Below are 14959 nucleotides of genomic sequence, written 5' to 3'. Positions count from 1 at the left end.
AGTCTACGAGAATGACGTTTTAGTGAGCTTACTTACTCTGGTTACAAATAAACAAGTAATACATGGGTAAGCCTAACTTTCCTATCAAACCGCAGTTACTTGTTTGTTGTTACGCAACTCCTGAATAAATTCCCGTCATCTGATATGTGGGTCGTTGATCAAATGTCATTGAATTATACGTCCCCTAACCAGAGTTCATATTTTCCACGGTAAATAGAAGTTCCATTGCAGGGTCACACGATTGGTGGCTCTGACCAATGAGATGACGAGAATTCATTCAGGTGTTGTATAAGACAAATAATAAATGTTTCTCATTCGTGCAATGGTATGACCCATTCCACATGGGCTTCGCCTCATAGACTGGACTATTTTATCTGTAATATCATGATATTTATTTAATCATTGAACTCAACTTGCATTGTTTGTATAGGAAACAAAAACTGTCTTTAGGCTAATTGCCTGTTTTGCGTTCCGTGGTACCTTTTTTAATTAACTGCTATGATATAGCAGAGAAATATATTTCAAGAAAATTAATTTAGGCTGCCCCTTCCTGACTAAAGGGGTTTAGCCTCTCGTATAACATTTGATGCCATCTAACTGGTAGCTTATCTCTCCCGGAGGTGTCACCTGCTCGAAATGTAGCGCAACCACTGGCAAACGGGTCTTATCCTTGAGTGTGCCGTCGTCGATTGCCCAGGTGTCTTGCACGCCGCCACAGTTGCAAAGGGACGAGGAACCCCCTTCGCAAGCTTCAGACGAAAAAATAAAACAACAACAACAACCAAAAAATATGATATGACACGGTACGACACGACGTGACATGAAACGAAACGATATGTGATGACATGACATGACATGGCATGATTATGACATGATATGACATGACATGACATGGCATGATTATGACATAATATGGCATGACATGCAATGAAATAAACATGATATGACATGACAAGACACGACAAGACAAGATATTTCATCACATGTCCGGTCATGGTGTATAACAAAATTGGTCATTACCCGATTTTAAACGGCACGACTTGACACCAAATAATGTGACTTTACTTACTTATTGATGATGACCAGTGGCAACTGCATCCATCATTTCCGGTAGCTACACCGCCCCAGTTGGTCATTTGCCCTCCTTGGTCTGACACCCACCAAGCCAGCTGGGTGCTTCCATCCCACAACTTGGCGTTCTTACACGTGGCCTTCAAATATTGGGTGCAAATCGTCGACATGTCGATCAACAATTGGATCTGCCGAAACGACAACCATAAAAAAATGGTTGTGATGAAAATGCTTTAACGACCCTTTGTGTAAAAGGTTATCTGTTTAGGGCCAAATGCATGTTGGCCCAATCCAACCCACTCCACCCCCACTAGGGCGAGTGGGGAAGGCGAAAAAATTTTTTTTTAGCTGTTTAAAAACCAAGATAAGGCAACTTCTTAAGCCCCAGCTCAAAAACAAAAAAGGAGACCAAAACTACAAAGATGGACTCTTGGTACAAACACTTTCCATTAACATTATGCTAACGAGATGTTTGTTTGGATGGCACATGTTCCTATAAGTTTTAAAATCAGATTAAGACTATTTGGGAACCGGGGGATTGACCCAATTCCGAAGTCTGATTCTGAGCTCTGACAGAAAGCAGCTTCATTTGAAGTCTGGCCATTGTTAAACAGTTGTTTGATGAGTTTGGTGAGATAAACCGTGAATTGTTAAGGCTTTTTGGAATTACATGGAATTACTTTGGAATTACATTACAGCTTCAGGGTTTGTTCTATTTATATATAGCTCATGCAACCGCGTTCGATAGAAATTGCAAGTAGACCAGTTGCAGGAATCAAAATATTGAACTACTTTTTTTTTTCAATACGAGGACACATGTTGAATTTCATTGGGAATGTAACTTGGTAAAATTGTCATACTAGAAAAACAACTACTCACTGATATTAGTAAACCCATTGAAGTATAAAGAAAATCAATGATCTGGAAGGATAGTACAGTGTGCTTTTTGTTTTTCAAAAGTCTTTTTCCCCCGAAAAACGTGGCATTACCATTAGGACGGGCGTCGTTGAGAAGCTAAGGCTTTCCCTGGTACCCCTCCCCCTATGGAATAATGAAACTTGAAATCTTCTTCTTTGCCACTTATGGGAACAGTCATGTCTCGAATCAGATATCTCATATCTCGTCAAATTAATTACCTAACATTTTGCAAAGAGAAACGGACACACACTAGATAAACTACCTGGTTTCCATTGGCGAAGTAGCTTATATTGACGTCGAACGGGTATGACGTCACATTCAGTGACTGACCCGAGGTAGAGTGGTCCAACGTTGTGCATATGCCATCTTTAAATAAAACATCAGAAAGTAATATAATGTGCCTTAAAACAGTTAATCACTTTTTGTTTCTTTTCATTTTCTTTGAGATCAAAATTCCTATGCTAAGGGATAAGGCAACATAAACTAATCGGATGGACACGTTGTGCTTCGTACGGATTTCACATGGTTTTTTTTTCTTCAGTTCTTGTATTCTTTACCATATTGGTAAAATACAATGCCGGGGTTTGCACAGTGAGTAAGAAGATTACCTTTTATTGTAAAGCAATGTACAAAGAACGGCTCTTCCCCACTGTCTAAGCCATCGGGATCAATCATGTAATAGCCGTCGGTTGTGTAGCCAGCCTGTTTTAGGGCAAGACAGGATTCCCGTATCGGATCTAGTTAAATTGAAAGAGAGATATAGAGGGAAAAGCCTTTAAAATACGAAATTTAAGCTGTAAAAATTAAGAATAATCATTTGAAGTTATTTTCGCAATTATTAGGTTTTTTAGTTGAGTTAAGTAGAAACCGATTGTTGGATTTATCTAATAGTTGGATAGTCATAACAATTTCAAATAAGTATGATGATGCGGTACCTGTGGGTATTATAACCTCTGTAGTGTGTCCCAAGGTGGTTTGTTCTCTTGTCCTTGTTTCTATTGTGGCTGGTTCCGTTGAAATTCGTTCCGTTGAAGTTTGTTCGATTGTAGTTGATTTTGCTGTAGTTGGTTCCGTTGTGGTTGGCTCCATTGAAGTTGGTCCCGTTGTAGTTGGTTCCGTTGAAGTGTGTTTAAAAGTAGTTGGTTCTATTGTAGTTGATTTTGTCGTAGTTTGTTCCGTTGTGGTTGGCTTCATTGATGTTCGTTCTGCTGTAGTTGGTTCCTTGGTAGTTGGTTCAGTTGTTGTTGTTTCCTTGGTAATAGGTTCCGTTGCGGTTGGTTCTATTGCAGTTGGTTCCGTTGTAGTTTGTTCCGTTGTGGTCGGCTCCATTGATGTTCGTTCTGCTGTAGCTGGTTTCGTGGTAGTTGGTTCAGTTGTGGTTGGTTCCGTCGTAGTTAGTTCTGTTGTGGTTTGTTCCATTGTAGTTGGTTCCGTGATGCTTTGTCCGATCGAAGTTGGTTTAACTGCAGTTGGTTCCTTTGTAGTTGGCTCCATCGTAGTTAGCTCCAGTGAAGTTGGTTTCGTAGTATTATGTGTACTAATAATGAGTTCCATTGGAGTGCTTTCTTCCAAAGTAGGTTCATTAAGCTTAAATGTATCAGTAGCCCCACTCGACATCTGAATTGTTGACTCCTTTAGTGGTACTTTCCCAATAGAAGTAGATGTCTCAGTAGTTCGTTCATCAGAATCTTGGGTATTCAGATAATCCATATCTGCGTTCTGTAAATCAAAAAACAAATATTTACACACGTTATTATATCTTTACATGATTTCAATACTCAGTCATTTCTAATTTTTCGCTTGCTCCTTTTTTTTTTTGGGGGGGGGGGTGGGGGTGGGGTAGTTTAATGCCTTTTCGATACAAAACAGGTAAAATGTATTTTATTTTTTCCTAAATTTACAGTTATACACCGACATTTCCAGAAGTCTAGAACAAGTTTACGGTTATATCGACGATGATACCATTTCTATTTTGAAAGTCCAAACTCACCATCATTTCGTAGTACTTGAAACGGGCATCCTGTTTCAATTTATCTGAGTGGTCGCGGGTCTTGTTCCGGTTCAGCTCGCATCGGCTCAGTTCCTTTGCGTAGTTGAACGAGACGCAGCGGGAATGCTTGGCACAGAGAGCCGAGCAACGCACGGCTGAACCGACGGCAGATTTCTCGCTGAAAACGCTCCCCGTCAACCTCCTACTCTCCTGCGTGGCAAACTGACAATGCAGACCTTTACTTGCGCAGTGGCACAAGAAGGCACTGGCAAACATGCTCAAAAGTACGGCAACTGACTGACGTAAATGAACCATTTTAAGAAGATTCGAAAACCCAAACAACCAGACAATTCAGATGACTTACACAAATGACTGAAACTTGTTCCCGACGTACGATACTTGCAGAGCCATTGTGATATTTGATTATGTTTCACAATTAAGCTTTATCATACCTCAGCCTCACGGGGTTTTTTTTCTGGAATGGTGTACAGATAAACAAATGGGAAAATGTGGTACTTCCCAATTTTGGTAAGGATGCCTACAATGTTAGGAAATGGATTCCCACTAGCTGACTAATTTTACAAAAGTTAGCCGACAATGCCAATTTTTAAACAACCAATTTGTGGAAGGCGGATTTGGTAACAATAGTTTTAATTCCAATGGCCAATAGCAGCCTCGAAGCTTACCGTAGTGATTCGAGAGAGTGTTCTCTTTTTTTCCTTTGGTAAGTTTACGGACAAACCACTCAGCCTTAGTCGATTGCTCTTCACATTTTAACCTGTTCAGTAATCGTTAACTGTTATATCATCGTCAGTCTCGAGGGCAGGTGTAGAGGACGGAATTATTTGGCTTCAATGAATTAGAGATAATTGGACAACTCTGTATTTTGAGTAAAAACAATGATCGCAGCCTTGTTTGAAAATCAATATTGATCGGTAGGAGGACACGCGCAAGATGCCAATAAGGTCATTTGATAGCGGCTAGATTTATTTATAAGGAAAACACAAGGATACTTGTCAGCAAATATTAATACACTTGATTTTTGAGATGTGGATCACTAACCAATTCACTGTAAAAACTGTGTTGAGCAATTAACTCTTTTCTAAACACTTTCTTGCTATTAGTTTGTAACATGTTTGCGCAGAGTGACCTGATGCCTTTTGAGCATGCGGTGACCCAATTTTTTGAATAAAAAAAATGACGGCCAATGACAGTCACCTCCTATCTAATCCTCATTCAACCCTTGCCAAATCAGCTGGTTCAGTGAACGTTTTTAGCAAGGCTACACCCAAGCCGTGTCAACAAACTTTCGCCCTTGGCTCCTGCCAAGTCCCATTGAAACATATACAAACACCGCAAACCACCCCTAGTCAAATATCTTTACAGTGAACTGTATGGCAACTGTCTGGCACGGCTTTTTGTTGTATTGTTATGAATAGGGTCTTGCGGTTTGCGGACATATACCTGCTGCCCAAACGGACGCCATTGACGACTCCAAGTATGCTCTTTTTGTAAACGCTGCGCTGGGTTAAATACTTATAATGTTTAGAGTAAGGATGGATAGTCTAATAGCGATTGAACATTGGCGTTTAGGCACTGGACACGTAATATTAAGCGTCTAAACATGTTTACAAAGTGTTTGTGTGAGAATCAACCAGGGACAGTCTTAATTACTTCTTCAAACCCTCGAATGGTCAAGATATTCCAATTATTTAATGAGTCTTTTGGGCGGTCATTTGTAATTGTCCATCTGTAATTAGTTCATAAACAAACCTCTTTCTATCAGTTTTCTGAAAGTTTGTATACATCAAATAACGTTTGATTATAAATATTATTTGGGAGATCGTGCAGTCAAGTTCATATTAATTATTTTAATTACAATAATTACAATATTGGATAATTAAATACTACTTGCAATATTCTATGAAACTTTTTTTTGTTTAATAATGTTTCCATGGCCTCTGACCACCCTTACCAACATTGCAGATACCAAACCTTCCCCACTTATACGATTCATTGCCCCAAAAACAACTGCTTGACGTATTGTATGACTTGTCATGTAAAGCCTCGACTTTACGTCGGTGAAGGCCAAAACCAATATTGATCTACCATATCTAAGCATGGGTCTCCATCTCCCAAGGAATGTATGAGCCAACTCAGTTCTCTATATGTTTACAAGCAACTGATTGTATTTCCGTGCTTCCTGACACGTAGTAGTAAACCAAGTAACCTAAATATAAATGAAGTAAACAATTCAAACGAAATAAATGATCTGAAATAATAATATGAAAACTCTAGCAAATTAAATGAATATAAAACCTGAAAAAAATAAAGAAGAAAGCACGGAGGCATTTTCTTGTAGCGAAAACATGTACATAAATGCCTTGTGCAAATAATATATAACCGATAACAAAACACACACAGAGATTCACGAAAAACGCACATAATGACAACAACATGGACTAACACAATAACACGACTGCTGAGAACAAAACAAAAACACACAAACCCACAACTGTACAACTTGTTGAAAACAATAAACATGGCGAGGAAAGGGGAGATTAAAATTATTAACAAATAGCCAATGAGATCAAAGAAGCTGTGTTACACTATTTGAGATTAAAGTCCTCTTATAATGTCTTTTGAAGAGAAAGGACACCTCTTGTATGCAGTCATGATATAAAGCTTACAAACTCGTGAGGCATCAATCCTGGGGCATCTATGATTTAGGGAGAGTAAACAAAACAAAGACATATTTGTCATTTTGAAATCTTCTGGCTGCTCCCATCTTCAAAGGTTAATGAAGAAGAGAACAATTTTTTTTTTACAGTTCTCCAAGAGGCAAGTTGTATACTTTCTCGACGCCAATCATGGACAGAATCCTAGCTATGCTAGATGCTGTCTGATATACTCACATTGCAATTACAAAACAAAATGCTCTAAACAAAATGCAATCTGACTGAATGTTGTCAAGCAAAACGAATACAGTTGTATGAACGAATAACCAAAGAGCATTCGAATATTGATCATGTTTTATTTTTGTTTTTATCAACAGTTTTTATAAAAGCATTGGCATACAACACAATTACATTGCTGCAAATCGTGTGGTGTTTTAAAGGACATTTTATAATTTTATAGGAGTAAAAAAAAAAAGATCGCTATGCAGATTAGATATATTACGCTTCATGAAAATGTAATGCGGCGGTCATAGCTAAGTGTAATAAAACCAGAGTCGCCATGACCTGCAACTGATTATTTTGTGGGTGTGTGTGGGTGTCTTAGTGTGAGTTTGTGTTACATACCCTATGTGGACTTGTGAACAAATGAGGTCCACATAATGTAGGTTGTGTTAACCTTATGTGGACTAAGCCGTGTCCACATAAGGTTTTGCCCTTTCTTGAAAACAGGTTTAGAGGCATTTTTGGGTTAGGTTTATCGGTAGCAGAATGAAGAGAAACACTATAGGGAATCATAGAACAACAATTGGGTTAAAAGAGTTTTCACAGTTTAAGTAAAGTTATTTTTTGTACCGAGTTTTCTTAACTACACGAAAACATAACAATGTCCACACAAGGTATGTAACGTAAGTCTGCGTTTGTGTTCACCGCCAAATGCGGACGCACTCAGGGTTTTATACCTTCAAACCGCGGACGTACCTGCAATGGGGGACGGTCCGCATTTGAGATAGGTATCGTTTCCGTCATTTAACAGTCAAGTGGGGGCGCTCTATGAATTGCACGTTCATCTGAAGCCGGTCCGCTATTGAATGCAGAACAGCATATTCGACGCACAAAACGTGTGCGTGGATTTGCTCACTGGATGTCCCGTTATTGTAGTGCGCCCTCTATCGCTGCATCAGCGCTAACCCCTCCACACAACATCGTGACGACGAATTGCGTGCCGTCGAACGCATATTACCGCAGAACTGCGGACACGTCGCGCGCCAAATGCACAGCATGCTTGAGATTTTGCACGACGGTGAGTAAATATTTGGACTATTATTAGGCCTATAATCTTGGTTTAGTGATTTATCCACCACCTTGCACCTTCACGTAATTTTCACCGCTAAATTTAAGAAGGCAGCGTCAGTCATGGGCAGTAATAATGTCAGAAGCAAACGCCGACGAGTCCGCAATTGCTGGTAACAACATTTACTTCAAAGGTTCAGTAAGTATTGATGCACGGACCTTAGGTCCGTGATTGATGTAAGATGGCATGTCCAGTGATTGGATATGTTATATGTGGTGATCCTGGCGAGTCACATTTTTTATCTCATTTTTGTGATTTAGTAAAGATTCCCTACTGGCGATGCGACTGGCACCAGTTTCAAGTTTTGTTTTTCGCTGTTGAGAATGATTTTGAATTTGTACAGTTCCTTATAACAGAGCGTGGTATGAGTTGTTGTGTAGTACCAGAATAATCCATGATTTTTTAAGTAAGTTTCACTTATCTAACATTTTATGGCAGGGAGAGTAAATGCTGAAATAGCTGATGTTATTATAGCCCCATAAATGTGGCCTATTTACTGGACTGCCTCCGTAAACATAGGCCACACATCCACATGTACAAAAATCGTGTCGACTTTGCCAAATTTTGATTTTCATATTAAGGCTTAGTTTGTACTTTTTTTTGCTTTAGAAGCATACTCACCCTCTTTATAGGCTAATCAGAAAGTGCTGCCTTTGTTCAGATGTATATTTTTCGTGAAATTTCCAGATTCATTTTTACACGTTTGCGTATCAAAATTTCAACATGAAATTTCACAAAAATTAGACGTCTGAAAAAGGCAGCACTTTCTGACTAGCCTATAAAGTGGGTGAGTATGCTTCTAAAGCAAAACAATCCTACAAACTAAGCCTAAATGTGAAAATCAAAATTTGGCAAAGTCGACACAATTTTTGTACATGTGGATGTGTTGCCTATGTTTACAGAGGCAGTCCAGTAAATAGGCCACATTTATGGGGCTAATGTTATTAGTATCAAGTTGACTCTTAAGTTTTAGTTCCACATGTAGATTTTACTGTCATTACCCTCTCTGAAATGGGTGTAACAAAACTCTAAGTTCACAATAAGTGCTTATTTTTGTAGAAGGAAGGTAGGATCACGAAAATGTAATAGCAAACATTTATATTACTCACTTGGAGAATGGTATATATTTAAGTTTGTGAAATACAACATGACAGAACCATTCTGAGTTAATTACCTTGTAAATTTTACAATCTACCAACACTGAAGTACCTGCTATATATGTACACCCATTTCAAAAAAATGATATATATTTGTCATGGCTGGGGGGGGGGTCAGTTATGACAGTAAAATCTTGCAACACTGTGTGTAGCTTATACCTCTCTAACTTTACATCAGAAATCCTGTTTTATTGTGATATACCCTAGTCTACATAAAACTACAACATGACGAACATTTCTCTCAGCAATCCACATCCTCTTTAATACAGGAAAACGAGAAATGCGGCTCTTGAGGAATATACACACAAAATGGCAGCATTTCAAAAAGGAACTCAGTTATGAGATCAAAAGCTATTTACAATTTGAAATCCCTAAAAAAATCTTTTGGGGTAAATTGAGAAAATGGAAAGAATTCCATATCTCACCGCCACTTTTCCCCCTTAATTTAATATGACTTGACAACTACCAAGAAGAGAAAATCTGCTGAAAAAACACCAATTTAGGAGTGGGACAATTTCAAGTTTTTCTTTGAAAATACTTTTCAGTCATGGCCCATAGACTTTGTACATGAGGTGTAAGGTGGCTGTGAGATATGGAATTCTTTCTTTAAAATTATCTGTTTAAACTCTTCAGAAGTTATTGTTTATTTTGGAAAGTCTTTTTTTTTTACAGAGCCCACATGCTCCTCAGACAGCCATCATGAACACCAGGACAACTCAAACTCATGTAAGAATATAGATTATTGTAGCTTAATTGTTGAATGTGTCCTACATATAGTTGTACAAAGCTTGGCAATAATTGGAATGTCCAAAAAGTATGTTTTTTTTTAATGCCACAAGCTGATGTTGAAAAGCCATCATATGATCAATTTCCCATAAAAACATAAAACATTTTTATATTTTGTTGATGTTCAATAAAATAATCATTAATTTGAAATTGTTTTCAGGGACCAAGAACTAGGTCTACCTCAAGAACTGCAGGTACAAAAAGAAGGGATTTTGAAAAATATCTGGGGAGGGATCAAGATCAGGAGGGATTTGAGGCAAAATTCATCAGCGAAGAAATCGGTAAGTATTTTGACTAAAACTTTACATTTTTTACAAAGTAAATTTAAATCAGAGGAAACTGGACCAAATTGATTCTTTATTCTTTTCATAGTACTACTGCAGTCATATATAATGTGAAAGTGTGATGTCAACACGTAAATCGATGTCCAAAAGTGGGGGAGGGGGATGATCAAAATTTTCCAAAAAAACATCACGATCAAAAGACACAAACTTGGGGGCGTGCTTCAAAAACGTATACCATAATGTACTACTAGTACATAATGCAGAGCTAAACATGGTCATACAGCCTATGATACAAATGATATATCACATGTTTTGCAAATTATATCGCAATTTTTTTGCATTGTACAGAAAAATCTGGGGAGGATGATTCTATGGGCCATCCCCCCTGGCCAAAAAGTGGGGGGGGGGATATACATAAATATACTTCCCCCCCCCCCCGGATTTACACTCATGTGTCAACAGAAACCATTTTGTCCCATACGGAACCCATTTCATTTGAAGTTATTGGATGCACTCTTCTTGCATTTTCTTACATTTGTCATTGCTTGATCTATGTTACAGGATTTGGGGTGTTTACTACCAGGAGTTTTGACAAAGGGGACTTTCTCTTGGAATACAAAGGGGAGGTAATGTCAGAAAAAGAAGCCAGCAGCAGACACTATACCTCACGGCATAGCTACCAGTACTTTTTTCGCTGGAATGGAAAATCAATGTGGTAAGTTTTAATGAATTTAGCATCTGTTTTAATAACAGTATATTGATATCTGCAGCCAATACCCTCTGACTCCACAAGTGTAAAACTGTGGAGCTTTTTTTTCTTCTTTTTTTACACACGTGACATTGATTGGTGGCATGGGGGTGGTATTGGGGGGGGGGTGGTGGACAGTTGGCATTGATGTTACTGGAAGGGTCTGTGGGTGGGTTAGGGTATAGTATAGGGGAGCCATGTGCGGTGCCTCTGCCCCTACAAGGAACCACATCGAAAAATTGATTCAGAAGCTCGAGTGGTACAGGTTTTCCCGTAAATTGTCAAAATCATCTTTGGAGTGAATTTGTCCGTGTTATTTAGTATTTGTTGGTCCTGGAAGTGGTTGTTTTGTACTTAAGGGTGTTGTCTAATGTTTTTCGGTAGATAATTAATTTCCGTACACCTGCCATCTTTGGGTAACAGGGTGAAGTTAGGGGCGGGGAATCCGCCCCTTATGGCGTAGACTATACTTATTCAGAACAGGCATGAGAAACGAAATATATGTACTCTGCACCAACTTTGTTTATCCAGTCAGTGAAGTTGTTGGAAGTTGTGGCCACTCAGTTCATGAGACTGCAGTCAGTGAAGTTGCTAGTTGTGGTCAGTCAGCTTTTCAGGCTGCTAAAACAAAATACATATCTACATGTACTCTGCCCCACTACTTGTACTCTGAAATAGTTTTATATTTCATCAAAATGTCATATTTTTTGTAAAATATAAACTGTTACTATATCATGTTTGAAAAGCTCAAGAATGTCCAAACCTGGTCCAGATAGAAACGGTGGTCACAATCAGTTGGCTATTAGAAACCTCAATGTCAAAGAAAGAAAAAAACGTACGTAAAAACCCGTACCACTGGGCACACCTTCGAAAATACGAACAAATATTTTTTTGTTGGGGGGGGGGCGCACCGGTCACTTTTGCATATGTAAATGATCGAGAAACGTGCAGGTTAAACCTGTTACGCATTGAGGGCAGCTGTGAAAAATAGTAAAAAACAAATGCAAAAGACACAAAAAACAGTTAAAAAATAAACCAACAATTTATAACTGTACAGCATAAAAAAAATCATGATCGTGACGATTTTATGGAAACACCTGTAGCACTCGTGCTTCACACTAAGTTTTTTGATGTGGTGCAAAGACAAACAGGGTCATTATGTACCAACTGAAATGGGTATTGCTCCCCTTTTCATTGCAAATCTTTTATTACTTTTATACTCTTGTTCCAAACACACAAAATGGTATTTTCGAGGAAATTATCCCTTTTCCAATTTTCGAACACTCATTTCCTGGTTTAGGAGTGACATGCTTTATGAAATATTTGGGTAGGGAAACATGGTTTAATTGATGAAAAACCTCTGCCATATTATTGTATTGGAATCACCTGAACTGCAGATATCTCTATATCGGTAACGTTTCAGACCCAGCGTACATGTATGTAGGTTACAAACTGAGGACAGTCCCCCATCATAGGTGAATTCTTATCATCTACATCGTAAGAATGAACACAACTGGGTCAAAAGTATAAGCGTGTACAAAACCACAGATCTATCATGTTTGCAAGTCCCATCTAATCAGATGTTGTTTCTCTTTATAGTATTGATGCAACTACAAACTCCAGTCTTGCCCGTCTTGTTAATGATGCTCAGCAACGTCACAAGGCATGCAATGTAAAAATTACAAAAATAGACGTTGGTCCAACAGTTCACCTTTGCTTGTTTGCCCTGAGAGACATAAAACAGGGAGAGGAATTAAGGTACGATTATCAAGTGAAGGGACTTTGGTGGAGAACAGCCTCACAACAGAAGCAACCAAGTGTGTCTCAAGCCACCACCAAAGAACAAGCTAAGGTCAGTTGTTCCACTGAAATCAGTGGAGGTCAGCCAGCCATTTGGACTGCAGACAGTGAAGCTGCAAGTTGTAGTCAACCAGTCAGTGAAGTTGCATCAAGTCGTGATCAACCAGTCAGTGAAGTTGCATCAAGTCGTGATGAACCAGTCAGTGAAGTTGTATCAAGTCGTGATCAACCAGTCAGTGAAGTTGCAGCAAGTTCTGATCAACCAGTCAGTGAAGTTGCATCAAGTCGTGATCAACCAGTCAATGAAGTTGCAGCAAGTTGTGAACCAGTCAGTGAAGTTGCAGCAAGTTGTGATGAACCAGTCACTGATAAAGTTGCAGCAAGTTGTGATGAACCAGTCAGTGAAGTTGCAGCAAGTCGTGATCAACCAGTCAGTAAAGTTGCAGCAAGTTGTAATGAACCAGTCAGTGAAGTTGCAGCAAGTCGTGATCAACCAGTCAGTGAAGTTGCAGCAAGTTGTGAACCAGTCAGTGAAGTTGCATCAAGTCGTGATCAACCAGTCAGTGAAGTTGCATCAAGTCGTGATCAACCAGTCAGTGAAGTTGCAGCAAGTTGTGAACCAGTCAGTGAAGTTGCAGCAAGTTGTGATGAACCAGTCACTGATAAAGTTGCAGCAAGTTGTGAACCAGTCAGTGCAGTTGCAGCAAGTTGTGATGAACCAGTCAGTGAAGTTGCAGCAAGTTGTGATCAACTTGTCAGTGAAGTTGCAGCAAGTTGTGAACCAGTCAGTGAAGTTGCAGCAGGTTGTGATCAACCAGTCAAAGAAGTTGCAGCAAGTTGTGAACCAGTCAGTGAAGTTGCAGCAAGTTGTGATGAACCAGTCAGTGAAGTTGCAGCAAGTTGTGATGAACCAGTCAGTAAAGTTGCAGCAAGTTGTGAACCAGTCAGTGAAGTTGCAGCAAGTTGTGATCAAAAGGTTGCAGCAAGATGTGATCAATCAGTCAGTGAAGTTGTTGGAAGTTGTGGTTACTTGGTTCTTGATACTGCAGTCAGTGAAGTTGCCGGCTGTGGTCAGTCAGCTTTTCATACGAGTGAAGTAGTTGTCACAAGTAGCCAACAAGTCATTGATGTTGCAGCAAGTTGTGATGAACCAGTCAGTGCAGTTGCAGCAATATGTGATCATCCAGTCAGTGAAGTTGTCGGAAGTTGTGGCCACTCTGTTCATGAGACTGCAGTCAGTGAAGTTGCTAGTTGTGGTCAGTCAGCTTTTCTTGGCAGTGAAGTAGTTGTCGACAGTAGTCAAGCAGCAGGTCAGATTTCAATAAATGAAGTTGTTTCCAGTTGTGGTCAGTCAGGTATTGATAGGGAAGCAGCTGCCAGTGTTGAAGCTACATTAAGTGATGTTGAAAGCATGGTCACATCGACACAATTTGATGATAATGATCCTAATTATGAAAGTGAATCGGTAGATACTGCTTCTGATTCGGATGAAAGCTTTGTACTTGAGTCTGATGCTTTGTCAGAGGAGTTCTGTGTTATACCCTTGCCTCAAAGGAGAGTGTTGGCCAATAACAACAGTGCAGAGTCGACCAGTGAAACTGTTGATGATTCATCCTCTGTTGGTCCTCAAACTGCTGATAGCACTGATACTACTTCCATAAAGGTTATGCGTACCGACAATAACAAAGGCAAACGGAAGTGGGATAAAGGTGCATACTGCCCCTTTTGCCATACATATCAGATGAAACTACCGCGACATCTTAGGGAAGTGAAAGCACATAAACAGGAGCCACAAGTCATTCAGTGGAAAGCCACCACAGATCTGAAGTTAAAGGAGAAAAGGCTAACCAAAATAAGAAATCTGGGCAATTACCATCACAATGCTGAAGTTCTCCTAATGAATAAAGGTACAATCATACCAGTTTACAGGCCTAACTTTGAAGCAGACTACAGACACTACTTGCCCTGCAGTGATTGCAAAGGTTACTTTGCCAAAGGGGACCTCTGGAAACATGGCTGTAAGCTAAGGGAAGATCAGGAAGATGATGAGAATGAGGATCAACCGCCAAGAAAGAAGAAGAGGCGAGATTTTGTCAGATTAGGCAGATGTATGCTTCCTACGTCTGATAGGAGTGAAAAGGTGCAGAAAATGTATGCAGGCCTTAGGGAAGATGAG

General features: G+C 39.4%; 2 protein-coding genes across 2 annotated transcripts; one reads left to right on the top strand and one right to left on the bottom strand.

Annotated features, from left to right (window-relative positions):
• Positions 1–564: 564 nt before the first annotated feature.
• Positions 565–4331, bottom strand: LOC119731871 (mucin-12-like). Its single transcript, XM_038205158.1, has 6 exons — positions 3980–4331; positions 2925–3708; positions 2598–2726; positions 2252–2355; positions 1070–1259; positions 565–749 (listed from the first exon to the last, which is right to left on the bottom strand). The coding sequence occupies exons 1-6, from the start codon at positions 4292–4294 to the stop codon at positions 565–567; spliced, it is 1707 nt and encodes a 568-aa protein (XP_038061086.1). The 5' UTR covers positions 4295–4331.
• Positions 4332–7697: 3366 nt separating this feature from the next.
• Positions 7698–14355, top strand: LOC119731860. Its single transcript, XM_038205147.1, has 6 exons — positions 7698–7957; positions 9838–9891; positions 10112–10232; positions 10797–10950; positions 12583–13519; positions 14338–14355. Exons 1-6 carry the CDS (start codon positions 7799–7801, stop codon positions 14353–14355), a joined length of 1443 nt encoding a protein of 480 aa, XP_038061075.1. The 5' UTR covers positions 7698–7798.
• Positions 14356–14959: the final 604 nt, after the last annotated feature.

This window comes from Patiria miniata, unplaced genomic scaffold (genome assembly GCF_015706575.1).
Source record: "Patiria miniata isolate m_02_andy unplaced genomic scaffold, ASM1570657v1 HiC_scaffold_1, whole genome shotgun sequence".
Classification (NCBI taxonomy): Eukaryota; Metazoa; Echinodermata; class Asteroidea; order Valvatida; family Asterinidae; genus Patiria; species Patiria miniata.
Note: the sequence above shows the minus strand (reverse complement) of the source record. Positions and strands in the feature narration are given on the sequence as shown.